Here is a 26,950-nt window from a genome sequence, read left to right on the forward strand (position 1 = left end):
CAAAGTGGCAGATTTTTATTACACTTGGATACCCACTTTCCATTTGGCAGCGTCCGTGTTGACATCCTTATGTCTCTTGTAAGGTTGTGTGTGTGTGTGTGTGTGTGTGTGTGTGTGTGTGTGTGTGCAGAAGCCACCTCTTCAGGCGCAAAGAGTGATGTAGCGGGGCCCCATGTTCCCGAAGTAATCCCTCTCCCACTCGCTCATGAGGGCAAAATGCAGCGGGCGGTGGCAGAAGTTGCACTCGGGGGAGACTGCGGCTTGCAGAGGCAGCCCTACCTTCTGCCAGGCTGCCAGGAGCTTCTCTGGAGAGGGAATGGAAGAAGAAGGCGTTAAATGTAGCCAAGCCATGCAAATTGCAAATTTCATTATTATTATTTTTAGCTGAGTTGAATAATGGGCAGCTGATTGGTGGTATCTGTGCTAAGTAGCAGCTGGGGCTTGTGGGCCAATGCCCCTGGAGCTGTTGAACTGTTGTTTCTGAAGAAGAGTCTGTGGCCCTGTTAAAATCCAGAAGAACCTAAGAATTGCCTGATGGATCGGGCCAAAGGCCAGTCTAGTCCAGCATCCCATTCTCACAGTTTCCAACCAGATGCCTGAATGAGCGTCTCCACCCCCATCATTCTTAGGTCCAGTGCCAAGGGCCTTCTGGCGGTTCCCTTGCTGCGAGAAGCCAAGTTACAGGGAACCAGGCAGAGGGCCTTCTCAGTAGTGGCACCCGCCCTGTGGAACGCCCTCCCACCAGATGTCAAAGAGAAAAACCAGACCTTTAGAAGGCATCTGAAGGCAGCCCTGTTTAGGGAAGCTTTTAATGTCTAACAGAATATTGTATCTTAATATTCTGTTGGAAGCTGCCCAGAGTGGCTGGGGAAACCCAGGCAAATGGGCGGGGTATAAATAATAAATTATTATTATTATTATTATTATTATTATTATTATTATTATTATTATTATTATTATTGGAAGCCTGCAAGCAAAAGCCCTCTTCCCTCCTGCAGTTTCCAGCAATAGGTATTCAGAAGCATTGCTGCCTCCAACTGCAGAGGTAGAGAGAGCATAGCCGTCATGGCTAGTGGCCACTGGTAGCCCTTTCCTCCATAACTATGTCTAATCCTCTTTTAAGGCCATCCAAGTTGGTGGCCATCACTTCCTGGGAGACTTTGACTATGCATAGTGTAAAGAAGTACTCTCGTTTATCAGTCCTAGATCTTCCAACATTCAGCTTCATTGAATGTCCACAAGCTCTAGTGTTAGGAGAGGGATAACAGCTTTTCTCTCTCCCCTTTCTCCTTGCCAGGCATGCCTCTTACTTGCCTTTTCCCAAAACTAAAAAGGTAAAGGATCCCTGACAGTTAAGTCCAGTCACAGAGGACTCTGGGGTTGCGGCGCTCATCTCACTTTACAGGCCGAGGGAGCCAGCGTTTGTCTGCAGAGAGTTTTTCCGGGTCATGTGGCCAGCATGACTAAGCCGCTTCTGGCACAACAGAACACCGAAACCAGAGCAGCACACGGAAACGCTGTTTACCTTCCCACCGGAGCAGTACCTATTTACTTGCACTCTTTGGTGTGCTTTCAAACTGCTAGGTTGGCAGGAGCTGGGACCAAGCAACGGGAGCTCACTCCGTTGCGGGGATTCGAACCGCCAGCCTTCTGATCGGCAAGCCCCAAAGTCCCAAATGCTGCAACCTTTCTTCAAAGGGGAGTCTTCCTTGACTATTCCCTTGATCCAATGGGAGAAAAGGCAAATGCCAACCTGGCACAGGAGTAAAACTCCTAAGAAGCCCAATATATATTTGGTGCTATGCAAAGGAGCCATAAAACTGATGTGCTCCCCTCTCCTGTAGCATGCAGGTGTGAAGAGGTGTAGATGCCTTTGCTTCTGTCTTCAACAAACCACAGTTTGTTGCTACATGCAAGTCAGGACAAATTTCAGTTAGTTTTAACTATGGTTTGTCCAAATGAGCCACCTGTAAACTGGTTTATAATTCTGGCTTTTTGACCAAACCATCGTTATTTGAAAGCAGAAGCAGATGCTTCCCAGTTTATTCACAGCTGCAGGTCCTCAACTATGGCTTAGCATTATGTACGAATGAGGCCCCAGCCTCCATTTCTATGTTAAAGGCTTCATTTTCTGGAGAAGGATTCAAAAATAGCAAACAGGTTTTTTCTTTTTACAACTCCTAACTGCATGTCCGTAAGCCTACCATTATTAGAGTTTGCAACTCTAGAACCACACAGTGGTCTCTATTACAGGGAAACACGGTCCCGACTAGATCATGTGGTCCTGGTGACTCACCCACAAAATAATTCATCATGGGTGGCGTGTGATGGGGCGAGGGGGCCAGCCGCAGCAGCTCCTCCCCCCGAGGCACAGTAGGGTAATTGATGGCTTGGACGTAGATGTTGTATTCACCCAGAAGCAGGTCACAGAGGTGAGAATTCAGGGCTGCGTCTCCAACCTGTGGAGGAGAGAACCATACATTGCTAAGAGAGTGAAGCTGGAGGTCTGGTTCCTTTGTCTTTCCATCCTGCCTTTTGTAGCTGTCAATGACCCAGCCAAAAAATCAAGACCGTTAAGTCCCTTTGATTTAAATAGAACCGGAGGGAGTCCTTTTACACTTTTGCAAAGCGCTGTGAATGCAGCATAAAAGTAATAACAACAAATATTAATATCAGTTTCCCCCCGTCGAAATTGAGATTTCAGTGCTTCATATTAGCTGGATTGTGCCATAAACTCTGTTGCTGTTCTTCAGAAGACAACTGGGGTCCTCTACCCATAAACACTAGATAAACCCATGACTGCCCTGGGCTTTCCCCACCCTCTTCCTCCCCACTGGAAGGAGGCCATTTTGTATAATTTTCTTGGAGCGTTTCCTACCCTTTGTGTGTGAGAGAGACACATCATTCTCCACCACCACCACCAAAATACTCAGATTGGTGTTAGGTCCAGGACCCTGCGGAGGATGCAAAAACTTCCAACATATTTGCTTGCAGCAGCAATAAATAAATAATGTCGGGGGAAACAATTACTCCATGCATTTAAAATACATTCATACCACTTTAACAGTCACAACTTCCTCCAAAGTATCCTGGGAACCGTAGTTTATCCCTCACAGAACTATAATTCCCAAGATTATTTGGTGGGGGGTGGGGGAAGCTGTGCTACTCCTGTTGAAGAGCCCTGCCTCTACAAAACTGCTTGATGGGGATGGGGAACTTTTACCCTCCAGGTGTTGTAGGTCTCCCAATCATCATCATCCCCGACATAAAAACATAATGATATTTCCGTATAACAATAAGAAGAGCCTTAACACTAGTGAAGTTAGCAAAAATGTATCATACTCATGATAATAAATGCTGGAAATGTAAAGAAAAAGAAGGCACCTTTTACCACATGTGGTGGACGTGCCCCAAGGTAAAAGACTTCTGGGAAAGGATTTATAATGAATTGAAAAAAGTGTTGAAAAACACATTTATTTAAAAAAACCCAGAAACCTTTTTACTTGGTATAGTGGGGGGGGGAGTGAAATCCCCCAAAAGGATGTTACTTTTTTTCTGTATGCCACAACAGCTGCGAGAATATTGCTAGCAAAGAATTGGATGAAACAAGATTTACCAACTATCAAAAGAACAAAAGATGAAGATGATGGACTATATGGAACTTGCTGAACTGACCGGGAGACTCCGAGACCAGAGAGAAGAGACGGTGGAAGAAGACTGGAAGAAGTTTAAGGAATATTTGAAAAAATATGTTAATATTTAAATCTTAGAATAGCTTTGGAAGTGGATATAGGTGGTAGGGTTAGAAGTAGAAGATAGTGTATTTTATAAGTGATAAAATGTTAAGTTTTTTATGGTTAAAGTAAGTGTGTGTGGGGAAAAGATGGTTAGAAATTATGATATATGTAAACTGCTAAAGATGAAGTAAAATGAAAATCAGATAGGTAGGGCTTGGGGAAGCCCACTTAACAATGTTTAGAAAAATAAGGATATGACAAGAATTTGTTTGTATTGTTTGTCTTTTCTGTTTGTGTTTTTTATTTGTGTTATAAAATGAATAATTTTTTTTGGGGGGGGGGGACAATAAGAAGAGCCTGTTGGAGCAGGCCATTTAACCATTTTGTTCAGCAACCTGTTGTCACGATGGCCAACCAGAGGCCTCTGGGAAACCTGCAAACAGGACCCAAGCGCTCTCCTCCTCTGGCGGTTTCCAGCAACTGGAATTGTTTCCAGCTGGGGACCATGCTGCCTGGGTCTGGCTGAGTCCAGCCACACCTAGAAGGCTACAGGCTCCCTAATGCCACCGCTGGATAATTTCTCCTCCCCCCTGGAGAAACTTGGTGAAATTGCCCTCCCTATTTCACCCCTGGCTAACAGAGTGCGGAACTTAGAGAGGCCGTTTCTGCGTAGTTTTCATCCTGGAGAGCTATACCCGTATGGGGATGATGTGACTGGGGCAGCTGACCACAGGAAGCCCGGCGTCCATCAGCAGCTGGCGCATGTGTTTGACGTTGCGCTGGTGGGAGCGGCGCAGAGCCTGCCCCTCGGGGCTCTTCAAGACCCGGACCGATTCCAGGGCCCCGGCCAGTACCATGGGGGGCAGGGAGGTGGTGAAGATGAAGCCCGCTGCATAGGAGCGCACTGTGTCAATCAGAGACTTGGTGCTGGCCACATAGCCACCCACACAGCCGAAAGCCTTCCCTGCAAGGGGAGAGAAGAAAAGGCAGACATTAGTCCAGGCACTTTGGAAGTATACCTAGGCTCTGCACTGAAAATACAATGGTGAATGTTGCATGCAGACAATCCAAACTGAGTTGGGTTCTGCAACTTGCATAACTTTTGGCAAACTGAGGAACTTCATGTGTCTTATTTTGCCTCCTTGTTTCAACTTGAGATGGAACTGCGGGCATCCGTCTGTCTCGAGAGTGTGCCTCTGGAGGTGAAGTGAAACCGCTGCGTTAGCAGCACTGAAATGACCTCCCCGGGGCACAAGCCTGGGTGGTGTGTATGGAAGTCCTGGGCTGCCCAGATGACAAGATGTGGTCTCACTGAAGAAAGGAAAGTACAGTGGTACCTCTGGTTACGTACTTAATTCATTCCAGAGGTCCATTCTTAACCTGAAACTGTTCTTAACCTGAAGCACCACTTTAGCTAATAGGGCCTCCCGCTGCCGGAGCACAATTTCTGTTCTCATCCTGAAGCAAAGTTCTTAACCCAAGGTACTATTTCTGGGTTAGCAGAGTCTGTAACCTGAAGTGTATGTAACCTGAAGTGTATGTAACCCAAGGTACCACTGTAATACATTTGACACCAGCTTGGCTGCAAGAGTTGCCAGAAGGAGGCGTACAAGGCGCTGTCCAACTGCCTTCAGGACTCTACTCCAGTTTTGTGTAGGGCTTAAAGGTAATGGGACCCCTGACTATTAGGTCCAGTTGTCGCCGACTCTGGGGTTGCGGCGCTCATCTCGCTTTACTGGCCGAGGGAGCCGGCATACAGCTTCCAGGTCATGTGGCCAGCATGACTAAGCCGCTTCTGGCGAACCAGAGCAGCGCCAGGGCTTACTCCTTAGCTTCTTCTTCTCTTGAAGATGATTCCTTTCCAGGTGGATGAGCCCCATCTGCCCCTCACTTCCCTCTACAGCACGTGAAGACCACCTTCTTGACCATTGGTCTCATCTGCTCAATCTGCCCAAGCCTGTCTTCACATGCAGGGGAAGTTCCTAACTCACCGAGTGTTTGAGACCTGTTGGCTACCCTCACCTGGTCTAGCCGGCAAGTCGAAGCTGTTCCAGGTGTGGCCACTGGAGAACCACTTGCCTCCAACATGGTGTTCCTTCCTGACCAAGTCTACCCCATCATCTTAAACTTGCTGCTCTGTGGCACCGAGGACCATAGATTTTTAGGCCATCTTTTAGGCCACCTACTTCAACTTCCTGCTCAGTTCAGGAAATCCAGTGCTAGAACATCCCAGACCTTCACCGTAGTCCATCCCTTCCTGATGCCCTTTTCATTAGGGGCTGTGGCTCACCCTCAAACTTACCCAGGGTGCCAGAGACGATATCTATCTTGCCCATCACTCCGTCGCGTTCACCAATGCCAGCCCCGTGGGCCCCGTAAAGTCCCACCGCGTGAACCTCATCCACGAAAGTGATGGCTCCATAGCGGTGTGCCACGTCACACATTTCCTCCAGTGGGCAGATGGCACCTGCAGACAGAGAAGACTTAATGCACGAAGGATACTGACCCTTACTGGCGACTTTAGCCTGGATTGCAAAGGAGGTGTAGTAAGGAAACCGTGCAGGGTAATGTTTTAAGAACAGAGTTCTCAGCTTTGATCAAATCCAACACAGGATTTCTTTTTTAGCTCTTCTATGTAAAATCAAGAATGAGGAACTTCTGGACCTCCAGACTACAGCTCTCAGCATCCCTGACTATTGCCCATGCTGAATGGAGCCGATGGGAGTTTGGGAGCATCTTGGAAACCCACAGACTCCCAGCCTCTAGGACAAATGAACTTTCTGCTCGTAATTGTATTATCATGCATGCTGACTTTGGATTTTAGTGTGGAATTTGATTGCCTTGTTATTGTTATTGTCAGTAACTTAACTTATTACCCATACTTCACTATAAGGTTCAAAGGTGGCTTACCAACAATTCAAAATACAGTATTTAAAACAGTCAAAAGAATAGGGTGGGTCTTAAAAGATGAATCTCTTAATATGCTTAATTTTTTGTTTTACAGTGGACGCTCGGGTTGCGAACATGATCCGTGCAGGAGGCCCGTTTGCAACCCGCAGTGTCCGCAACCCACAGTGCCGCGTCTGCGCATGCGCGGGTTGCGATTTGCCACTTCTGCGCATGCGCAAAGCGTGATTTAATGCTTCTGCTCATGCGCGAGTGCCGAAACCTGGAAGTAACCCATTTTGGTATTCCCGGGTTTCGGCGCACCCGTAATCCGAAAACGCGCAACTTGAAGCGTCTGTAACCCGAGGTATGACTGTATATTGATTTTATCACGTTATCTGGAAAATTCATTATGAAGTGAATAATAAATATTAGCAACATACAAATGCATTACCCACCATCCATGGAATGGACAGTCTCAAAGGCAACAATCTTTGGGGTGGCGGCATTGGCTTTGCTCAGGAGCTCCTCCAGGTGTTGGGGGTCATTATGCCGGAAGACATACTTCGGTGCTCCACTGTTTCGGATGCCCTGAATCATGGAGGCATGGTTGCCTGCGTCTGAATAGATCTCACACCCTGCAGGAGGAAAAGGAGCCTCTGGGTCACCCACCAAGCCTCTGCTCTCCGCCTAACGGGAATAAGGACAAAGGAACCTGCCTTACACTGAACCAGATCCTTGGTATGGGGGAGAAATTTGATCCAGTTCATGTTTAGCTGTGACTCCTGTATCACAGGGACTTGGACTAGATGGCTTCTGGGTCCCTTCCAAGTCTACAATTGCATGATTCTATATGCTTTCAAGGTGGACCTATGTCATTTGCACTTCCCAAAGCAAATACACAAATCTAAACACAGCCATCTTTTGATATTCACCCTGTGTTGTATTTGCACTATGCTATATTTGCTACACAGGGACACGGGTAGCGCTGTGGTCTAAACCACAGAGCCTAGGGCTTGCCGATCAGAAGGTCGTCGGTTCGAATCCCCGTGATGGGGTGAGCTTCTGTTGCTCAGTCCTTGTTCCTGCCAACCTAGCAGTTCGAAAGCACCTCAAAGTGCAAGTAGATAAATAGGTACCACTCTGGCGGGAAGGTAAACAATGTTTCCGTGCGCTGCTCTGGTTCGCCATGCTGGCCACGTGACCTGGAAGCTGTATGTCGGCTCCCTCGGCCAATAAAGCGAGATGAGCGCCGCAACTCCAGAGTCATCCGCGACTGGACCTGATGGTAAGGGGTCCCTTTACCTTTACCTCTGCAGCAATGTATGCAAAATTGCACACACGGGTAAGTGCATAGTTAAAATACTAGGAGGATTTTGCCTTAAAATACTGATAATTTTTCAGGAGGACTTTTAAAAACTAATGTAGAAACATGGAGAAATGAATTTAAGACTGGAAAAAATGAGAGAAAGCAGCACGGTCAAATTTACCCATCCCGAGTCAGACCCACTGGTCTATCTGACACAGTACAGTCTCCACAGGATTCCAGCCCAACTTGGAGACGCTGGGGATTGAGCTTGGAACCTTCTCCATGCAGAGCCCATGGTCCTTCCCCTATCTTGGCTCCCAGCCAGGCCCTAAAGGCCAACCCACTGCATTGCCCTGGTTACCTGGCATCATGCGGGCCAAAGTGAAGAGGGTGGAGTCATTGGCCACAAAGCAAGAAGAGAAGAGCAGGGCAGCGTCTTTGCTGTGCAGGCTGGCCAGTTCTTGCTCCAGCTCCACGTGGAACTTACTGGTGCCAGAAATGTTCCTGGTGCCTCCAGCCCCAGCTCCATAAAGATCCAGAGTATCCCTGGTGGGGATAGGGTGGAAGAAGAGGAGAATGAGATTCGCTCCAAAAAGGGCTGAACTCAGAAGGTGAATCACACCTGGATCGCTAAACCAGACAAGACCATGGAGACCCTTGATCAGATCTTGGGTCCCTTTTCCATTCTTGTGCAAAGCAACTGTGGGGAACCTGGTTCAGATTGGGGCCACCCTCAGTGCTAGGAAGGGAGCATGTTCCCCCTTCTCCTCCTTGCCATGATCCTATGAGAATTGCCACCTCGGACCTGGAAGCTGTGGTTTTCCCCACCATTAGTGAAACCTACAGCTATGGGCAAGTGCTCAAAGATGTTTACATTTTAAAAAGGGGGTTGGGTTGCATCCAAGGTTAATTCAGATCAGACCCATTGAAATCAAAGGACTTGTTTCCATCAGTCCTAGTGCATCTGCTCTGAGTAAGATTAATGTTGGATACAATCCATGCTAACCCGTAACAGAAGTTCCCCAGGCAGCTTACAGAGTAAGCTAAAATTAAAAGTCACATTACAATTGTTATGTACTGAAGTTCTCGCCCAAAACCACACCATGTGCTATCTTCATGGATCTGTTGAAAGAGGGTGGGCAGGCTTATTAGGATGGGGAGGGGGCTGACACTGACAGGACAGGGTTTTGCCTAAGCCCACCCATTCATGGCTGATGTAAGCTTTGAATCAGAGACTTTCCTGCTCATTCTCTTACTCACTAAGCTGCCTAGAGTCGGAGACAGAAAACACTTTTTAAAGGGTTTAAAGGGGATTGGGAAAGGGCCCCAAGGCATACACACATTGATTTTCTCTGTGCCACCATCACCTCTGTTTCAAACCAGCACATTTAAAGCTAATGGTTTCCCTCAAAGAATCCTGGGAACTATAGTTTACCCCTCACAGATTATGTGGGCGAAGCCATGCACCTAAAAAGTGCTTTCAATGTATGGGGTGGACTCTAGTTTACTCCCTCACAGAGCTACAATTCCCATTATTGATTTCCTACTATGACCCCTGACATAATGCCTCTGCAGGGCATTGCGGGAAATTTAAATGGCAACCCCACATTTTGATGGGAAGGCCAGGGTGGTCCTGGGTCCTGGGCAGTGGCCTCAGGATGTTGAGGCTGACCAGAGGTAAGAATTGGGGCAAGAGTTCACGGCACCAGCAGCCACCCATTTTTCAAATTTTCATCTCTCCAGAGAAAACAAAAGCGCTATTTTCTGTTTCCAGCTTAGGGGCTAGACAGGGGTCAGCAAACTTTTTCAGCAGGGGGCCAGTCCACCGTCCCTCAGACCTTGTGGGGGGCTGGACCATATTTTGGAAAAATAAATAAATGAACGAATTCCTATGCCCCACAAATAACCAAGAGATGCATTTTAAATAAAAGCACACATTCTACTCATGTAAAAACATGCTAATTCCCGGACCGTCCACGGGTCAGATTTAGAAGGCGATTGGGCTGGATCCGGCCCCCAGGCCTTTGTTTGCCTACCCATGGGCTAGAACATCGTTGCCTGTTTGCCCGACCCTATGATCATGTCAAAGGGCCATTGCACTGAATTTCAAAAGTAAACTGGGGCAGGTTGCAAGGGCAATGCGTAACAGCTTGAAACAGACCATTGGAACTAGACGAGGTGTGGGCCAGAGAGAGTTTGTACTGGAGACATTGCTGGGCAGCTGCCACTCACCGGATGGCCTGCATGACTCGAGGGTGGCGGCTCATTCCCAGGTAGTCATTACTGCACCAGACCGACACCTCACGGGCTTCCACCTGGGAGCCAGAATAGTCCTCAGCAAAGGGATAGGCGCCAGCCTTTCGATTCACGGTCTTGAAGACCCGGTAGGTGTGATCTTGCTTCTTCGCTTGGATCTTTGCCTCAAAGAAATGGTCGTACTCAAATACATTGCTCCCTGCTAGGAAAAACACAGGGCTGGTTAACACAACCCATGTGAATCACTTGATTTCTCTATAATGGATGACTTAGCACCTGCAAGGCTAAGCTACTGAGAAGCAGCAGGAGAGGGCAGGAAGGTTCTGTTTACGTGGAGTCAGGGGCAAGTTCTGATGGATCATGGGCCATGCTGTCAGACAGAGTGACACAGACTCTCCGGGCAGAAGATATGGGGGTAGGGAGCGGTGGCAAGGAGTTGGAGGAGGCTGCCAGTTTCTTCTCTGCACTGGGAGGAAACTAATTTCACTCCATCTCTGGACAACAACAACAGCAACAACAACAACAACAACAACTACAACATCAATGACAATTTTATTATTTATATGCCCCCCATCTGACTGGATTACCCCAGCCACATTGTTTGATTGGATATAATGGGTTGTATCCAAAGTACTACTATGTGAATGTCCGGCCAGTGCAGGGACTTCTGCTTGCACAGTAGGACATTCTCCCTCTTTCCTCCCCTTGTACACACCCCCAAATCTTTTCTAGGGGTTCCCCCAATACTCTGGAACAGATTGGGAGAGGGTGTGGAGCAAGGGAGGAGGGTGGGGAGTCCTGGTGCACAAGCAGAAATCCTTGAGCTGACACATTCGTCAGATACTGCTCTTCAATCATCCTCAGTTGAGAGTCCCAGTAAAAATAACCTGCTCTTAGAGGAGGCTGCCTGTTGTGTCTCTGTGTGACTAGCTGCTTTAAGTTTGCCTCTTTTCAATCAGGCAGCATGTGTATAACATCAGGGACTGGGGGAAAAACAACAACACAGGGTATGGCCTCCTCTAAAGGTGGGTATGCTTTATTTCTTACACAACTTAAAAGTAAACTTTTTTTGGGTGGGGAAAAAGGGACAGCCAATTCCGACAAGGCTGGGATGCTTAATTGCTAGCTCTGCGTCTGACACACACGGCAGGTGTGTGTGTTACTTACGCTGTCTCCTCGTCTGAGTAGTTTTGGGAGTCCTCCCATTCACTTACCTGGCATGTTGTCCCGAATGAGGTGTGACGCTTTGTCAGAATCGAGCAACTTCCTCTTGAGGCTGGACTGCACCTCCCTTACGAGGGAAGTCCACATGCCTAGAGGGAGAAGGACGAGTGGGTCATGGCTAGGGAAAGTCAAGGACGGGAGCTCCCCCTTCCGCTTCACTTCCCCATATGATGCAGGCCTCTTCATTCCCTACCTGACTTGAAAGGCCTGACATCTTCCTGGACCTCAGGTTTTGCCTCCTGCACAAAGGAATTCTGGCCGCTTTTGCGCTCTGACTCCATGAAAGGGCACTGCGTGGAGGGGAGAAGCAGGGGTGCCCTCTGCACCACGGAGCCTAGTGGGCAGAAGAAGGAGAGGAGAACCCAGCTGGTTCCATCTTTCAGGTGGTGGCCCCCATAGGGATTGTACCCCACTTGACCCCGGACCTTTTCAGAGCTGGATGTAGGAATCTGCCTTGTCAGGCTATAAGTAAAGGTAAAGGACCCCTGGACGGTTAAGTCCAGTCAAAGGCGACTATGGGGTTGCGGTGCTCATCTCGCTTTCAGGCCAAGAGAGCTGGTGTTTGTCCACAGACAGCTTTTCGGGTCAGGTGGCCAGCATGACTAAACCGCTTCTGGTGCAACGCAACACCGTGACAGAAACCTGAGCGCACGGAAACACCGTTTACTTTCCTGCCACACCAGTACCTATTTATCTACTTGCACTGGCATGCTTTCGAACTGCTAGGTTGGCAGGAGCTGGGACAGAGCAATGGGAGCTCACTCCGTTGCAGGGATTCGAATCGCTGACCTTCCAATCAGCAAGCCCAAGAAGCTCAGTGGTTTAGACCACTGTGCCACCCATGTCCCTTGTTAGGCTATGGGTGCATCCAGCTCTATTGCATCCGCACCACAAATTTAAAGCACTCTCATAACACTTTGATGGTCATAGAGAATTCTGGGAATTGTAGCTTGTTAAGGGCACTGAACTCACAGAGCAAAAGGCCCAGCGCCCTTCACAAACCACAGTTCCCAGAATTCTCCATGAGTTGTATGGTATGAGTTGTACGGTGAAGGTCTCTTTCCTATCGCTTGCTCCTTAAACCGTTTCTAACTGGAGATGAAGACGACTGGACCAAAACATGTTATGAGCCACTGAGCTGTGCTCTGGTCCTGCCTCACATAAAACCCAAACACCTTATCTTTTGGACAGAGCTATTTTTCCTAGAAAAAGAGGTGCTGGGAATCACTTGTTCTCTCATAATGGCAATGGCACCAACCTGAGAGGAGCCAGTTCTGGCTGAAAGAAAGTCCTGATTTTGGATCTTTCTGGTGTTATGTACTGAAGTTCTCACCCTGGGCCAGCAGGGGGATACTGTAGATAGTTATGCAAATAAGGGATCGAAAGTGACGTTCAGTAATTTTGCTCGGTGTTTCAGCTCAGTGATTCAGCTCCACTCAGAGGGTGGCTGCATCTGGCTGTGCTCTGTTGTCCATCCATCCCACCTTCGTCGCCAGTGTTAAGTTGTGGGTGCACATATCAGACAACACAGCGATTCTTCAAACAGCTCTTGTTTATTCACAGCAAGGACTGAACTGAACTGAAGGGTTCAATCAGCCTGCTTATATAGAGCTCCAGTACAATGTAACTGTAACAATTTTCTAAAACTATCCAATCAATGAACATCACTTTCGATCCCTTATTTGCATAATTATCTACAGTATCCCCCTGCTGGCCCAGGGTAAGAACTTCAGTACATAACACTTTCTTTCTTTCCTTCTCCTTCCTCTCGTGTCAGGATTGCTTGGCCTAACAGTTTTTAAATGACCAGACTCCCTCCTGGGGAAGGAATCCTGTGTCTGGACTGCACCATGCCAGATGACAGAAGTGGTATTCCTGCGATGGAATTCTTCCTCCATTTGGCAAATCTTTTCCCAGCTGAGCCTTGTGAGAGAATTACTAAGTCAAAAGTCTCTCTACTCTCAACCCACAACAGGCATCAGCTGGCAAGAGGGAATGGGGAAATAAGAGATGGCAAGAATTGTGATCCTGGAGACAGAGTCTCCATACCTTGGATCTTTCATATTTTTAGGGAAGTGGGGGTATGGGGAATGGAGGAACATTCCGTGATAGGGTCCCTATAACTGACTGCTCCTTCCTGCAAAAATTAAAAATTTCCCTGCACACAGAAAACGATCCCGTCGGGGAGAACTCTGGGTTGGAATCTTCTTCCTAGCTTTCCGTACGCTGCAGTCTGAAATGCTACAGTCCAGACAATTTTACCACCTGCCATGGTAGGCCATATTTATTAAAATAAATCATGTAGTATGAAGTTGCTGGTGTTGTACCATTTCAAACTGCCTTAGATGAAAAATGTTACCCCACATCTAGGGGTGGGGAACACAAAACTATCCTGTAAGGGAAAAGGATTTGAACCTAGCCTTCATCCTGACAGGATAGTTTTCTATAAGCAAGAATTAAATTTTTATTTTTTTTAAATGGAGGAGCTTTCAAGCACTATTTATTTATAAAATACTGTTTTGCAGCCCAAAGGCCCCCAAAGCAGCATATTCAGACTACAATAAAGTAGAATAAAATGGCATGAATCCATTTTCAGTTTCCCCTTGCCATAAGGTCTGGAGTAATGAAGCCCAAGAGCACATAGTTTATCTGAATAGGCAGATCCATTCATTTCCCACTGGACTTTCATACTGCCATATTGGATTCTTCCAGATCTAATAACTGTACCCCCCCCTATTGAAAGAGCATATACTGTGTTTTGGGGGAGTGTTATGAGTACATCCACACCATACATTCAAAGTGCATGGAAAGCACATGGCTTCCCCCAAAGCACCCTGGGGATGGTTTTTGGGTTTTTTTAATGTTTAAAAATTTTATTTTTTCACCAACAACCAAAACACAAACAGTGAACCCCCCCCAGGCAGCTGATACATTGGGTATACATAATCAATAATAACATATTCAAATCAACCATATGTACAATTTTATATACGTTGACACTCATCCATCTACAAGGTTTATTTAACTTTTAACATTTTAATTGCCCCAAATTGTTCAAACCTACCCAAATAATTCAATATCTTCTCAAACCAATCCTCCTCTTTCTCACTGACCTTAAACCCTTTCATTCTGTGTATCTTCACAGTTAGATATTCTAAAATTATAATATTATTCAGTTTTTTCCTCCATTGGTTCACCTCTAACTCTTCTGCATTTTTCCAATTACTCGCTATAACCTGTCTGGCTGCAGTTACCATCAATTTTACCCATTTACATTCCTCTTTTGTTTTTTAACTTGGTACTACTCATTTTAATAAGAACCATTAATTTAGATATTCCCACCTTCCTACCCACAATTCCCGATACCTGGGAATGGTATTTTGCCCCTCAGAGAGCTACCGTTCCCAGCACGTGTAACAAACTGCAATTCCCAGGATTTCCTTGAGGGTGTGCTTTCAGTGTGTGGACAAAACCCCTCTCCCCTCACCTGGACATTTTACCCAGGGCTGTTGCTTGTGAGCCCACCCACTGCCTCACCAGAATCTCCATGGGTCTCTTTTCCGTGCTGCTGGACAGCATGAGAACGAGAGAAGGCTCGGGCCACCATCACAGGGCAGCGCTGGGCACTGCTGACCAGCAGGGGCTGACATCGGCGCAGGAAGGTGGCCGGGTCCCGGGTCAGGAAAGGGCAGCACTGGAGGATTGAGGCCATTGTGGTGCGCCAAGGTCTGGTGCTACACAAAGAAAGAGAGAAGTCAAGGGAGGTGTTGGGAGAGCCCCTTTGGCTGAGGCTATACCACAGTTCCATAGCCACAGAATGGGATCAGTATCAAAAAAGGAGCCAGGGCATTGCTCACCAATGTCCAAGCAATAACTATCATGTAAAGGTAAAGGGACCCCTGACCGTTAGGTCCAGTCAAGAACAACTCTGAGGTTGCGGCGCTCATCTCGCTTTATTGGCCGAGGGAGCCGGCGTACAGCTTCCAGGTCATGTGGCCAGCATGACTAAGCCGCTTCTGGCGAACCGGAGCAGCGCACGGAAATGCCATTTACGTTCCCTACTTGCACTTTGACGTGCTTTCGAACTGCTAGGTTGGCAGCAGCAGGGACCGAGCAACAGGAGCTCACCCCGTCGCGGGGATTTGAACCGCCGACCTTCTGATTGGCAAATCCTAGGCTCTGTGGTTTAACCTACAGCTCCACCCACGTCCCCTAACCATCATGTACTCGCTGGTTAAAAAAGAGCTGCCACCTGGCTGGATTTGGACTGCCCAAAAATGGAAAGAAGAAGGAGTCCCAGGTAAAGAGGAATGGATACAAAAATTTATTGACTATGCAGAAATGGTGAAACTTACCGGAAAAATAAGAAATCAAGGTAACAAACTTTTTTTTATAAAAGAATGGAAATAGTTTATGGAATATTTACAACGGAATTGTAAACAGATAAGAACATGGGCAGGATTATTGTAACAACCTTCAGTTTCATAAGAGTATATTTTAAAGTAGATGAATAAATGAGCAAATTAACTTAATTGGGATATGCAAAAAATATTAAAAATAAATTTAAGGAACGGCAGAAAGTGGGGGAAGGAAGTCAAGTTTTGAAATGGTAAAATGACTGTAAAATTATTGAAATGTATACACTTGAAAATCATAAATTATGCATACACACACACACACACACACACACACACACACAGAGAGAGAGAGATTTGGACTGTCTGCCCCTGACCCCAAGCTGACAGTCTCACCAAGACAAACATTTCGAGTGGAGAATATCTGATATGTGGCCATAAGAGCTATACCTTTAAAGCACATTCAAAGAAGAGTCCCTCAAAGAATTCTGGGCACTGTAGTCTGTTAAGGATTGCAGGTAATTGTAACTTTGAGGGGGGTAAACTGCAGTGCCCAGAATTCTTTTGAGGGAAAGAATGCCCTTTGAATTCGCTTTATAGTCTGTGCACATCCATGGCCAAACCAAACATCCATCTCAGCGCTTAGGCAAATGTAGGTGATTTAAGAGTACTTTGTGAGGAAAGGGAATTCCATTTCCCCCTTTTCTCTTGCCGCATTCTCTTTCCTTCTTTCCGCCTTTCTGTTGGAATATTGGCTGAAAGCTCCTTGCATATGGGGTCCTGAATTCTTTTTCTCCTTTTGCTTTCATTGCTCTGATGCCTCTGGTGACTCTCACAGTAGATTTTTTTAATTAATGCTAATAGAACAATTTCAATAATAGTGCCTAGAGAGAGGGTTTTCCTCAATCGTGGCCACTTGTATTTAGAATGGTCTCCCCAAAAAAGTTTGCTTGCCACCAACTCTGATGACATGTCAGCACAAGGCAAATACATTTTCATTTGCCATGGGCAGATGTGGGAAACCACTGGCTGTCCAGATGTAGCTGAACTACAACTCCCATTAATCCTGGCCATTGGACGTGCATGCTGGAGCTGATGGGAGTTGTAGTTCAGTAACATTCCCCACACCTAGCCTAGGGCCTTCCAGCATGCTGAGATGAGCTGGATTTTGCATTTTTACGCCTTCTATTGAACTTGATTACTTTGTTATAGTCTGCTGGTTTTGCAATTTTATTGTTTTAAGTTTGCATTTTTCTGTGTGTGGTTTTTAAGTGAATGTTGCCCTGAGAGCCTACATCTATCAAACAAACAAAATCAACTATTATTCTCACAAGAAGGCCTTCTCACTCACTCAGAAAAGAATTGTATGTTTGTTGCATGCATCCTTTTTCAAGTAACCTTAAGGCTCTATCTTCCTTTTAGACCACATGAGATCAGCATTAACTCTCCAGAGCAGGGAGCGCCCTTTAATTAACCTTCAGCCAGCTCCCTTCCTAGCACCCCTAAGGCCACCAAGTTGAGCACCGAAACATGTCATTGAGAGCTATCTTTTCAAGGTAGCAATGATTTTTAAAATAATAATAGAAAATAACCAACTGCCTGACTGGCACACAAGAAGATACACACCCACAGTGTAATATAAAAAATGACAAGCTAAATCCACTTCTGCAAATGAGGATGAAGAATGCCTTTTAGTTACTAGTGCATCTACAAAAATAGAGGAAATATATATTTGTGCAGCATATAATTCAGGAAGGCAGCCATTTTTAATCTGAACGATGTGTCATTAGAAAAACAGTCATGTAACGTGAACAATCTGGTCAGCAGGCTTTTTTGTTCCTGTGAAGAGGTGTGGTCCTGGCTTAGGGCAGATCTACCCTGTCCAACAAACACAGCTGCTGTGTGTATACTGGTGTCACGCCACTGATTCAGTGCCCAGTGTGGCCGCCATGCATGTCTTGACACATGTCTGGGAACCCTGGCCATGTCAGAGTTCCCAGACATGAGTATATAAGTGGATGCCTTCCTAGCTTCCCTTGCTTTAAGTCCGGGATGGGCATCCTGTGGCCCTCCAGATGTTCTTGGGCTCCCAGCCCCATCACCCCTGACCATTGGCCGTGCTGACGGGTCTTGCCCATGCTGAGGCTGGAGGCCAACAACATCTGGGGACCCACAGACATACCAATTTTAATAGCTGTGCAAAGTGTAGAGCTGCCCTTAGAAAGGTCACCAGATACTTTTCTATCCCAGGTCCTTAATTTTCACGATCTCTTACTTACCCTTGAATACAAACTTAATTCGTTCTGGAAGTCCGTTCTTAAACCAAAGCGTTCTTAAACCGAGGTGCATTTTCCCTACTGAGGCTTCCCACCGCCAGTGCCCTTCCACTGTTCGTCTTCTGTTCGTCTTCCAAGGCAAAGTTCGCTAGCAGGAACACCTACTTCCGGTTTTGCGGAGTTCGTTGCCCAAATAGTTCATTAACAGGACTGTTTGTAGACTGAGGTACCACTGTATTGCTAAATCTTTGTATTAGTTGAGGTTATATTATTGGACTTCCTTGGAAAGAGGGGATGATTGTTAAACTGCTCTGAGGACTGTAGCTCTGGGAGGGGAGTAAGGGTCACCTAAGGACTATCAACACCCTTAACAAACTACAGTTTCCAGGATCCTTTGGGGATATCATGACTGTTTAAGGTGGGGTCTATAACTAGCTTCACTGTGGTTCCACAAAGGGAGGTGACACTGGCAGTAGGACTGAGAAAAACCCACGGTGTGTCTACAAATGTACCACCTGAACCTCTTGGTAAGTTTACTCAAAAGTAAATTGTAGGGTGTAGCTGAATTAACTCCTCTGCCTTAAGGAGCCCTTGTGAATGGTCGTTCTGGGAGTAGCAGAGAGACCAGCTGCTGCAATACATGACAAGCTTCCTGTCCCTTGGATAATTGCACAGCAGAGGGAGTTTTCAGCAGGTGCAGACTTTTCTACCCCTGCAGCACTCACTGCAACAGGACAATCACGACATGCAAGGCAGGGCATCCTGCAGAGCAGGTCTGATTTAAGAGGCATTTTCTGCTTCAAAGAGAACAATCTTCCAGATTCCCAAGGGGTCAGAAGGAAGCAGGGGAGAAACCCACAGGGAAACATAGAAAAGAGAGAACCACGCAAGTGGGGCCCAGGAAATTCGGGGCTGAAACTCAGACAATATGTGGCTCCATCTTGGGAAGGAAATGTACTCCTAAAAGAGACCACAGGAGATGCAGGTAGTTCGTGAAAGAACTTGCCTATTTTGTCACTTTTTCTTCCCTCACTTTGCCTTTGAGAGCTAGGTGACAGGCAGAAATTCTGTGGTTCTATAAATTCAGTTTCCTCCAGCATGGAGAATCTACTGAATTTCTGTCTGCAGTAACGAAACATGTCTCTCCCGTATCGGTCTCTACCGCCAGAGCAGGTGCTGTAACTCTCCTGTAACCCCCAAAGGCACACTATTTCATTGTCTCCCAGGACAGATGGATGCCAGTGATATAAATGATGACAGAGGGTCTGTGTTAGGAGAAAGAAAGCGAGGAGGCAATGGCATTAATGTGAATGCAGAGTTAGACGGGATCGCCAACAAGTGGGGGTGAATGTATTCGTCCACTTGATATCTCTAGGCTGGGCATACACTGTATCTTTGAAAGAATCTGCTTTGAATGTGCTTTAGAGTCAAAGCGTTTCACATGTGTTCATTCATAAGTCGGTTCCTTTCCTTTTCTGTGTCATGCTGCTGAAAATTTTCAAACCACATTAAAATGTGCATTGTTTCTACAAGTTATCCTAAACACTCCCCCCTCCCCCCGTATGCATTTTCTTTTTGTTTTGTTGTGGTGGCGGTTTGGAGCAGAAAACTGTGTCACAAAATTTGGGGAATTGTCAATAGGAAAAGGATAACCATGTTTTGACCCAGAAAGTGCAACTCAGGTCTGTCAGCTTTAAAATGTGGAGCAATCAGAATCCTTGCGTGTCCCTATGAAGGCAATTTGTGTGTGTGTGTGTGTGTGTGTGTGTGTGTTTGTGTGTGTGTGTAATTGTCCAGTAGCACCTTAGAGACCAACTAAGTTTGTTCTTGGTACAGTGGTACCTCGGGTTACATACACTTCAGGTTACAGACTCCTCTAACCCAGAAATATTACCTCGGGTTAAGAACTTTGCTTCAGGATGAGAACAGAAATTGCGCAGCGGCGGCGCAGCGGCAGCGGGACGTCCCATTAGCTAAAGTGGTGCTTCAGGTTAAGAACAATTTCAGGTTAAGAATGGATCTCCAGAACGAATTAAGTTCTTAACCCGAGGTACCACATACGCTTCAGGTTACAGACTCCACTAACCCAGAAGTAATACCTCGGGTTAAGAACTTTGCTTCAGGATGAGAAGAGAAATTGTGCTCCAGCAGCGCGGCAGCAGCAGGAGGCCCCATTAGCTAAAGTGGTACCTCAGGTTAAGAACAGCTTCAGGTTAAGAACGGACCTCCGGAACAAATTAAGAACTTAATCCGAGATACCACTGTATAAGCTTTCGTGTGCATGCCCACTTCTTCAGATACACTGAAACAGAAGTCACCATAACCTTATATATAGTGGGAGGGTGGGGTGGGGTGGGGTGAGGTTTTTCTCAGGAGGGTAGTAGGAGATGGGTGATGGACTCAATGGGTATGGGCATGCACACGAAAGCTTATACCAAGAACAAACTTAGCTGGTCTCTAAGACGCTACTGGACAATTTTTTTAAAAATTTAAAATATATTTCGACTGTGTCAGACCAACACAGCTACCTACCTGAATCTAGAACCTTGAAGGCACTATCTGTTTGCTTCCACTTATTCCCTGCTTATATTTCCAATGGGAACAAATATTGCCAAGGCACCCATTTTGCCAGTGCGCTCTCATCTAAAGGGACGCGGGTGGCGCTGTGGTCTAAACCACTGAGCCTAAGGCTCGCCGATCGGAAGGTCGGCGGTTCGAATCCCAGTGACGGGGTGAGCTCCCATTGCTCGGTCCCTGCTCCTGCCAACCTAGCAGTTCGAAAGCACGTCAAAGTGCAAGTAGATAAATAGGTACCGCTCCAGCGTGAAGGTAAACAGAGTTTCTCTGCGCTGCTCTGGTTTCGCCAGAAGCGGCTTAGTCATGCTGGCCACATGACCTGGAAAAACTGTCTGCAGACAAACGTTGGCTCCCTCGCAAAAAAAGCGAGATGAGCGCCGCAATCCCAGAGTCGTTCGCAACTGGACTTAACAGGTCAGGGGTCCTTTACCTTTACTTCTCATCTAAAGGTAGCACTGCCAATGGAACCTCTTACCCATTCGGGGAAGTGGGGAGGGTGCAACAGTCATTGTGTGAAACTGTGACTGCAAGTGGTGTTAAGTGAGCGCAACATTAGGGAGTGTGGGCAGTTATCCTGGATTAATAAATACAGGATAAAATGGCTCCTGCGTTTTGTACGTGTGTCATCAGAGAAATGAAAAACTAGAGCGATGGCCCATTTGACATGGAGCTCAGGCATGGGAAGGGTGTGCAAGTATGTTGGGAGCTGATAACTCCCTCTGAGTTTAATCTGACTTGTAAAAGATACACCCTAGGCCAGTTCGGATGATTAAAACTAAAGAACTCAAGCTGCAGAGCTGCATCTTGGTCCTTAAGGGTGCATGCAAAAGATAAGGCTTGGTTCCTGGAAAATAGAGAAAACTGCCCATCACCTGCTCCAGTCCTCCCTGATGTGGAGCCAGATTGAAAATTGCCCCCCCCCCCGAATATTTCCTCCAGGTTCCAGTGCTGCTTCAAATTATATGCCCCGGTAACACTTTTTAAAAATACAATATATTAGAACCAAACCACTGAACCACAATCTTTCTCTTGTATTCTCTGTTTTGAAAACTTTGGGTCTCTGTAATATAGAGTCTATATCACTGTCCTCCAACTTGGTGCCCCCCTTCCAGATGGCTGTAGATCAAGGACAAGGAATATGTAGCTCCCCAAATATTGTTGGACTACAACTCCCATTGTCTGTGTCCATCAGGCCACGCTGGCTGGGACTGAGGGGAGCTGGAGTCCAACAGCATCTGGAGGGCACCAAGTTGGGGAAGGCTGCTCTGTATCCATAGCAGGATACAGACCACTGAATGAGCAGTCCAAAATGTTAACTGGACATCCACAGTCCATCGCAGACGCAATCAGTTTTAATGTGTGTAGCAGCTTTTGTTGAGTTGCCCTAGTGGAAATTGTATGTTTGAATTCCCCACCTCATTATAAGAAATCTCCTCAAACATCGGGGGCTCCCCCGCCAACAAAACAAAACAAAACAAAACAAAACAAAACAAAACAAAACAAAACAAAACAAAACAAAACAAAACAAAACAAAACAAAACACGAAGGCGAAATAGAGCTTTCCCACTGGCTATAGTCGCAGCAACTTTCACAGCAGCTCGAAGTGCAGGTGTTAGCAAAAGATAATGTTTGTGTCCATGCTGCAAAAACGTCACCTGCTAAGTTCTGCACATGGAGCTTCTCTTAAAGGCAGAAGAGCATGACAGAATGTTGCTGCCTATTTTCTGGTCACTGGCCAATGCTTGGGACAATTCCAACATGATTCCCTGAATTAGTAAAGTGCAGCCAAAGCAGTCCACTGTTGCAAAGTGAACTATACAAAGCTACAGAAGACTCTCAATTGAGTGTAAATATCACTGGCTACAAATCAGAGGTAGAACATGAGGAGAAGGAAGTAAGCAAGCAAATGCACAGATGCTCTCACTGTTCTGCAAAACTCTCCAAAATCATGCAGCGCAATCTGCAAGTACCTTTGAAAACGAAACAGGAAGCCAGATGGGAACTATGCTTGCTTTTTATCTAGCCATTGTACTTTGTGCCAAGGGGGAAAAGGAATGAAGAGAGTAGGAGTTAAAGACAAGGAATAGTCCAAGGACAGGCCATTTCATGGAATGGAGGGTAGGTGGGAGAGGAAGAATAAGATACGAATTTATTACATCAAAATTCACTTTAAATGCCAGTTTAAAATATGTTCCGCTGTTGAGAGTTGCCTTTTCTGATACTATTCCCTACTATTCCCTGCTAGGGTTGCCACCTTTGAAAAGAAAAGAAAAGAAAAGAAAAGAAAAGAAAAGAAAAGAAAAGAAAAGAAAAGGGAAGAGCTGTTTGACAGTGGAACCGACTCCCTTGGGAGATGGTGGACTCTCCTTCCTTGGAGGTTTTTAAGCAGAGGCTGGGTGGCCATCTGTCCGGGATGCTTTCTGACTCTTATGCAGCCCTCAAAGATACAGGACCTTGGCCCTTAAAAAGGTGGAGACCCTATTCTCTGCACAAGTCTTGCAGCACACAAACCCCAAACATAAAATGCAGTGTTCACAACACAGACTAGACAGTAGGAAAGAGTACATAGCATGATGGCATGTGTTAAAACACTAGAAGATAGGTTACCAAATACATTTTCACAATAATAATAATAATAATAATAATAATAATAATAATAATAATAATTACCCGCCAGGTTAGAACATTAAAACAAAACATTGCAATATTAAAAACAGCTTACAACAGCTTATGATTACAGAAATAAAGGAGCTCCTAAAAATTTACACCCCAGTTGTCGAAACTCTGGGCAAAGAGGCAATAAAAATGCCTTTGTTTAAAAGTTTGCCAACCTTTAAACTGGCCATTGTAGCTGTGCCTTTAATAGAAGCCTTATGAGCAGTTAATAAGGCTTATGTGCACCTCACAAGAATTTCTGCATGCTGATTCCCGAAGATTCGGCTGCAGTTAAAAGCATCAGGATTTTTTCCTGGTCAGATGGCAGGTTTCCCCATTTACACTATTTGTTGCACATGTGAATGTACTTGATGACGACGACAACAACAACATCATCAGTAGCAACAACTCAACTGAAAAACCTGAATGTACATTTTTATAGTCAGGATTTTATATTTGCATGGCAATTCTGGGAGATGTTATTTATTTATTAATTTTTACTTGGCCCCCCACTTTCTACTGAAAAGGCCCTCAAGGGACCAATCATTAATAAGAGCAACACAAAAATACAATGCAGCGTATCATAGAGACAATCATAAAATGGGAGCACGTGTCGAATACAGCAATTGGCCACTATTTTCCCTGTAGGGCAGGTGAGCAGCGATGTAGCCTGGGAAGCCATTTCATAGCAGTGATGCCTCAGTCCCAAAGACCCACTCCTATGTCCTCACATGTCTCACTTCAGCCAGTGAGGAGACATGCAGCAAGGCCTCCACTCTTGCTCCAGATGGCCAGGTTGTGACATTTTGGAAAAGGTGGTCCATAACAGTCTGGGGCGGAGGCATGTTCATTGGGGATCACCTTTCCCCAGCATGTGGCTTCAGGGCTTTAAAAATCAGAATTTGTGCTTTGTCTTGGGCTTGGAGACAAATTGCTAGCTTATGAAGTAGCAATGAGCCTGGAATAATAATAAGATGCCAAAAAATGCACACATATATATATTGGCATCGTGTGAAAACGAACTATTAGAAAGAGACAGGGATATTTCATAATATACAGTGGTACCTCGGGTTACAGATGCTTCAGGTTACAGACGCTTCAGGTTACAGACTCTGCTAACCCAGAAATAGTACCTCGGGTTAAGAACTTTGCTTCAGGATGAGAACAGAAATCGTGCGGTGGTGACAGTGGGAGGCCCCATTAGCTAAAGTGGTACCTCAGGTTAAGAACAGTTTCAGGTTAAGAATGGACCTCCGGAACGAATTTAGTTCTTAACCCGAGGTACCACTGTAAGTGGGTTGGGAGGGGAATGAAGGTTAACTTCATAAGGTGAAATAGTGTGTCAACGGGCTGCTTTTGATGCTTTTAAGATGCCCTGAGAGTAGGAGCCAAGCTGTGCATTGCATATCAGATATGTGTACCAATCTCCCGACATTTTTGTTTCAATAATAATAATAATAATAATAATAATAATAATAATAATTTATTTATACCCCGCCCATCTTGCTGAGTTTCCCCAGCCACCCTGGGCGACTCCCAATCAAATGTTAAAAACAGTACAGCATTAAATATTAAAAACTTCCCTAAACAGGGCTGCCTTCAGATGTCTTTTAAAGATAGGATAGCTGCTTATTTCCTTCACATCTGAAGGGAGGGCGTTCCACAGGGCGGGCGCCACTACCAAGAAGGCCCTCCGGCTGGTTCCCTGTAACCTCACTTCTCGCAATGAGGGAACCGCCAGAAGGCCCTCGGCGCTGGATCTCAGTGTCTGGGCTGAACAATAGAGGTGGAGATGCTCCTTCAGGTATACAGGACCGAGGCCATTCAGGGCTTTAAAGGTCAGTACCAACACTTTGAATTGTGCTTGGAATTGTGCTTAGTTTTAATTAAAACTAAGTGCTGGAAGCTATGATCCCAAGAGGAATGGCAGGGGTAAAGGATTCCTTACCCCTTCCCCTATTATTTATTTCCTGATCAAAACTCCTCCATCCAGCTGTTTTTCTATTTGCACAGGAAAAGATACTGGTACCCATATCTTTGCAGTGGGGCATCAGCATAGAAACCAAGTCCTAAGGGCTGAGGTCCCTTTGCCCCCCGCAATAAAATATTTGAGGGGGCTGCCTCCCCAAAAGTTAATGGACATTATCATTCAAATGGTGTGAAATTATACCTGCCCCCCCATATTTTATTTAAATTGGCACGCCTGGGCATGAGAAAGCAGCTGTGAAGCAACTTAGGGTGGAAAAATTGCTAGTTTTTTTAAGTTAGCAGCATCCTTGTAGCTGTTTTTCAAAGACAATTACATGCCTCTGCTATATAATGTCTGGTTTCTCCCTAAAGGAGAATATATTATGCAGAATAATATAAAAATAAAATGAAATAGGAAAGATCAACCACTCTTACCTCCTGGATGGCAACTACCGTTTTTCAGGACAGCCCTTTGAGAAGGTTTGAAGACTGCTGGGCCAATGAAGATTCCCAACTTTTGAAGCCACTTTTCTAGTTGTCCCTTTGATAGCACTGATCTGAGCAAGGATAGGGGACGTGGTACCCTCCAGATCAATGTTGAACTCCAACTCCCATTAGCCTTAGCCAGCATGGCCAATGTTCAGTAATGATGGGCGTTGTAGTCCAACAAAATAACGGGATGGTTACAGGCTCCTCATCCCTAATTTACAGCCATAAACAGATTACAGTGTTGAGCTCCATACCTTGCAAAGCTTCACCTGTTGATTCTTGGAAATCAAGTCTCAAAAGCAAGCTAGACTGCTTGTTTCCCAGCTAGTTGGTAGCCTTGAGGCCAATGCAGTACCCCAATTCCCTTCTTCATTTTTGGATATTTAGTGGAGAAGGGAGATAGCCAACACTCCTCTGAGAGCCTGCATGGACTTTAGGGGCTTCCAGTCGCTGGTCCTTAATTTAGGTGACAGGGTAGACAGCAGGTGGAGAGAAAAGAAATGAACACCAACAGGTAACAGCAGAAATGCTGTGTGCACACTAAAAAGCACACTTGATGGACATTCTTTCCCTCAAAGAATTCTGTGAAATGTAGTTTACCCCCTCATGGAATCACAATTCGCAGCAGTCCTTAACAAACTACGGTGCCCAGAATTCTTTGAGAGAAAAAGGTGCTTCGAATGTGCTTTTGCAGTTTAGTATGCTCACAGGCAAAGAGCCGCCTCCATTTTTATCTGTTTTCATATTCAATGAGAGGTAGAAGAGAGAGAAAATAAAATCCCAAAGCGTCCCGTTCCCCCCGGCCCTTTCTTCCTACCTGTTGACCTGCACTGAAGTCGAACAACTTCTGAGCAGTCTAGTTAGAGAGCTGAGAAGTCCCCTTGGATCTGCCTCTCCCCACCCACCAGCTGAAGGCAGAGATAAGGCAAGTTCATGGCTGAGGAGGAGATACGGGGAGAGAGAGAGGGGAGTCAGCCATGTCACAGGGCCAGGGCAGACTTCTATAGGGAAACTTCAGCAGGGCAGAAAAATACAGCAGCTGTGGCCTGCCTCCTGCGCCTTTTAGCAGAGACTTAATACCCAGGAACCAGTAAGCGACATTTTTCATGTCACCAGGCAAAACACTATCATGTGCTAGGAGAAAAGCAGTTGGCAGGAAAAGTGAGATGATGGAGGAAAACAGAAGATGAGTTTAGTTCCTCTTGCCTCCTTTCCATG

The 26,950-nt window shown here is 45.9% G+C and overlaps 1 protein-coding gene across 1 annotated transcript; it reads right to left on the reverse strand.

Moving 5' to 3' along the window:
- On the reverse strand, positions 1–26,682 carry ALAS2 (5'-aminolevulinate synthase 2). Its single transcript, XM_081845150.1, is given in 12 exon segments — positions 1–305; positions 2,297–2,459; positions 4,433–4,701; positions 6,040–6,204; positions 7,082–7,261; positions 8,294–8,478; positions 10,165–10,387; positions 11,403–11,501; positions 11,606–11,746; positions 14,950–15,146; positions 26,550–26,613; positions 26,616–26,682. Coding segments are annotated over 12 exon segments (1,902 nt in total). The 5' UTR covers positions 26,668–26,682; the 3' UTR covers positions 1–141.
- Positions 26,683–26,950: the final 268 nt, after the last annotated feature.

Source organism: Podarcis erhardii (assembly GCF_964252035.2).
Source record: "Podarcis erhardii genome assembly, chromosome: 17".
NCBI classification, from domain to species: Eukaryota; Metazoa; Chordata; class Lepidosauria; order Squamata; family Lacertidae; genus Podarcis; species Podarcis erhardii.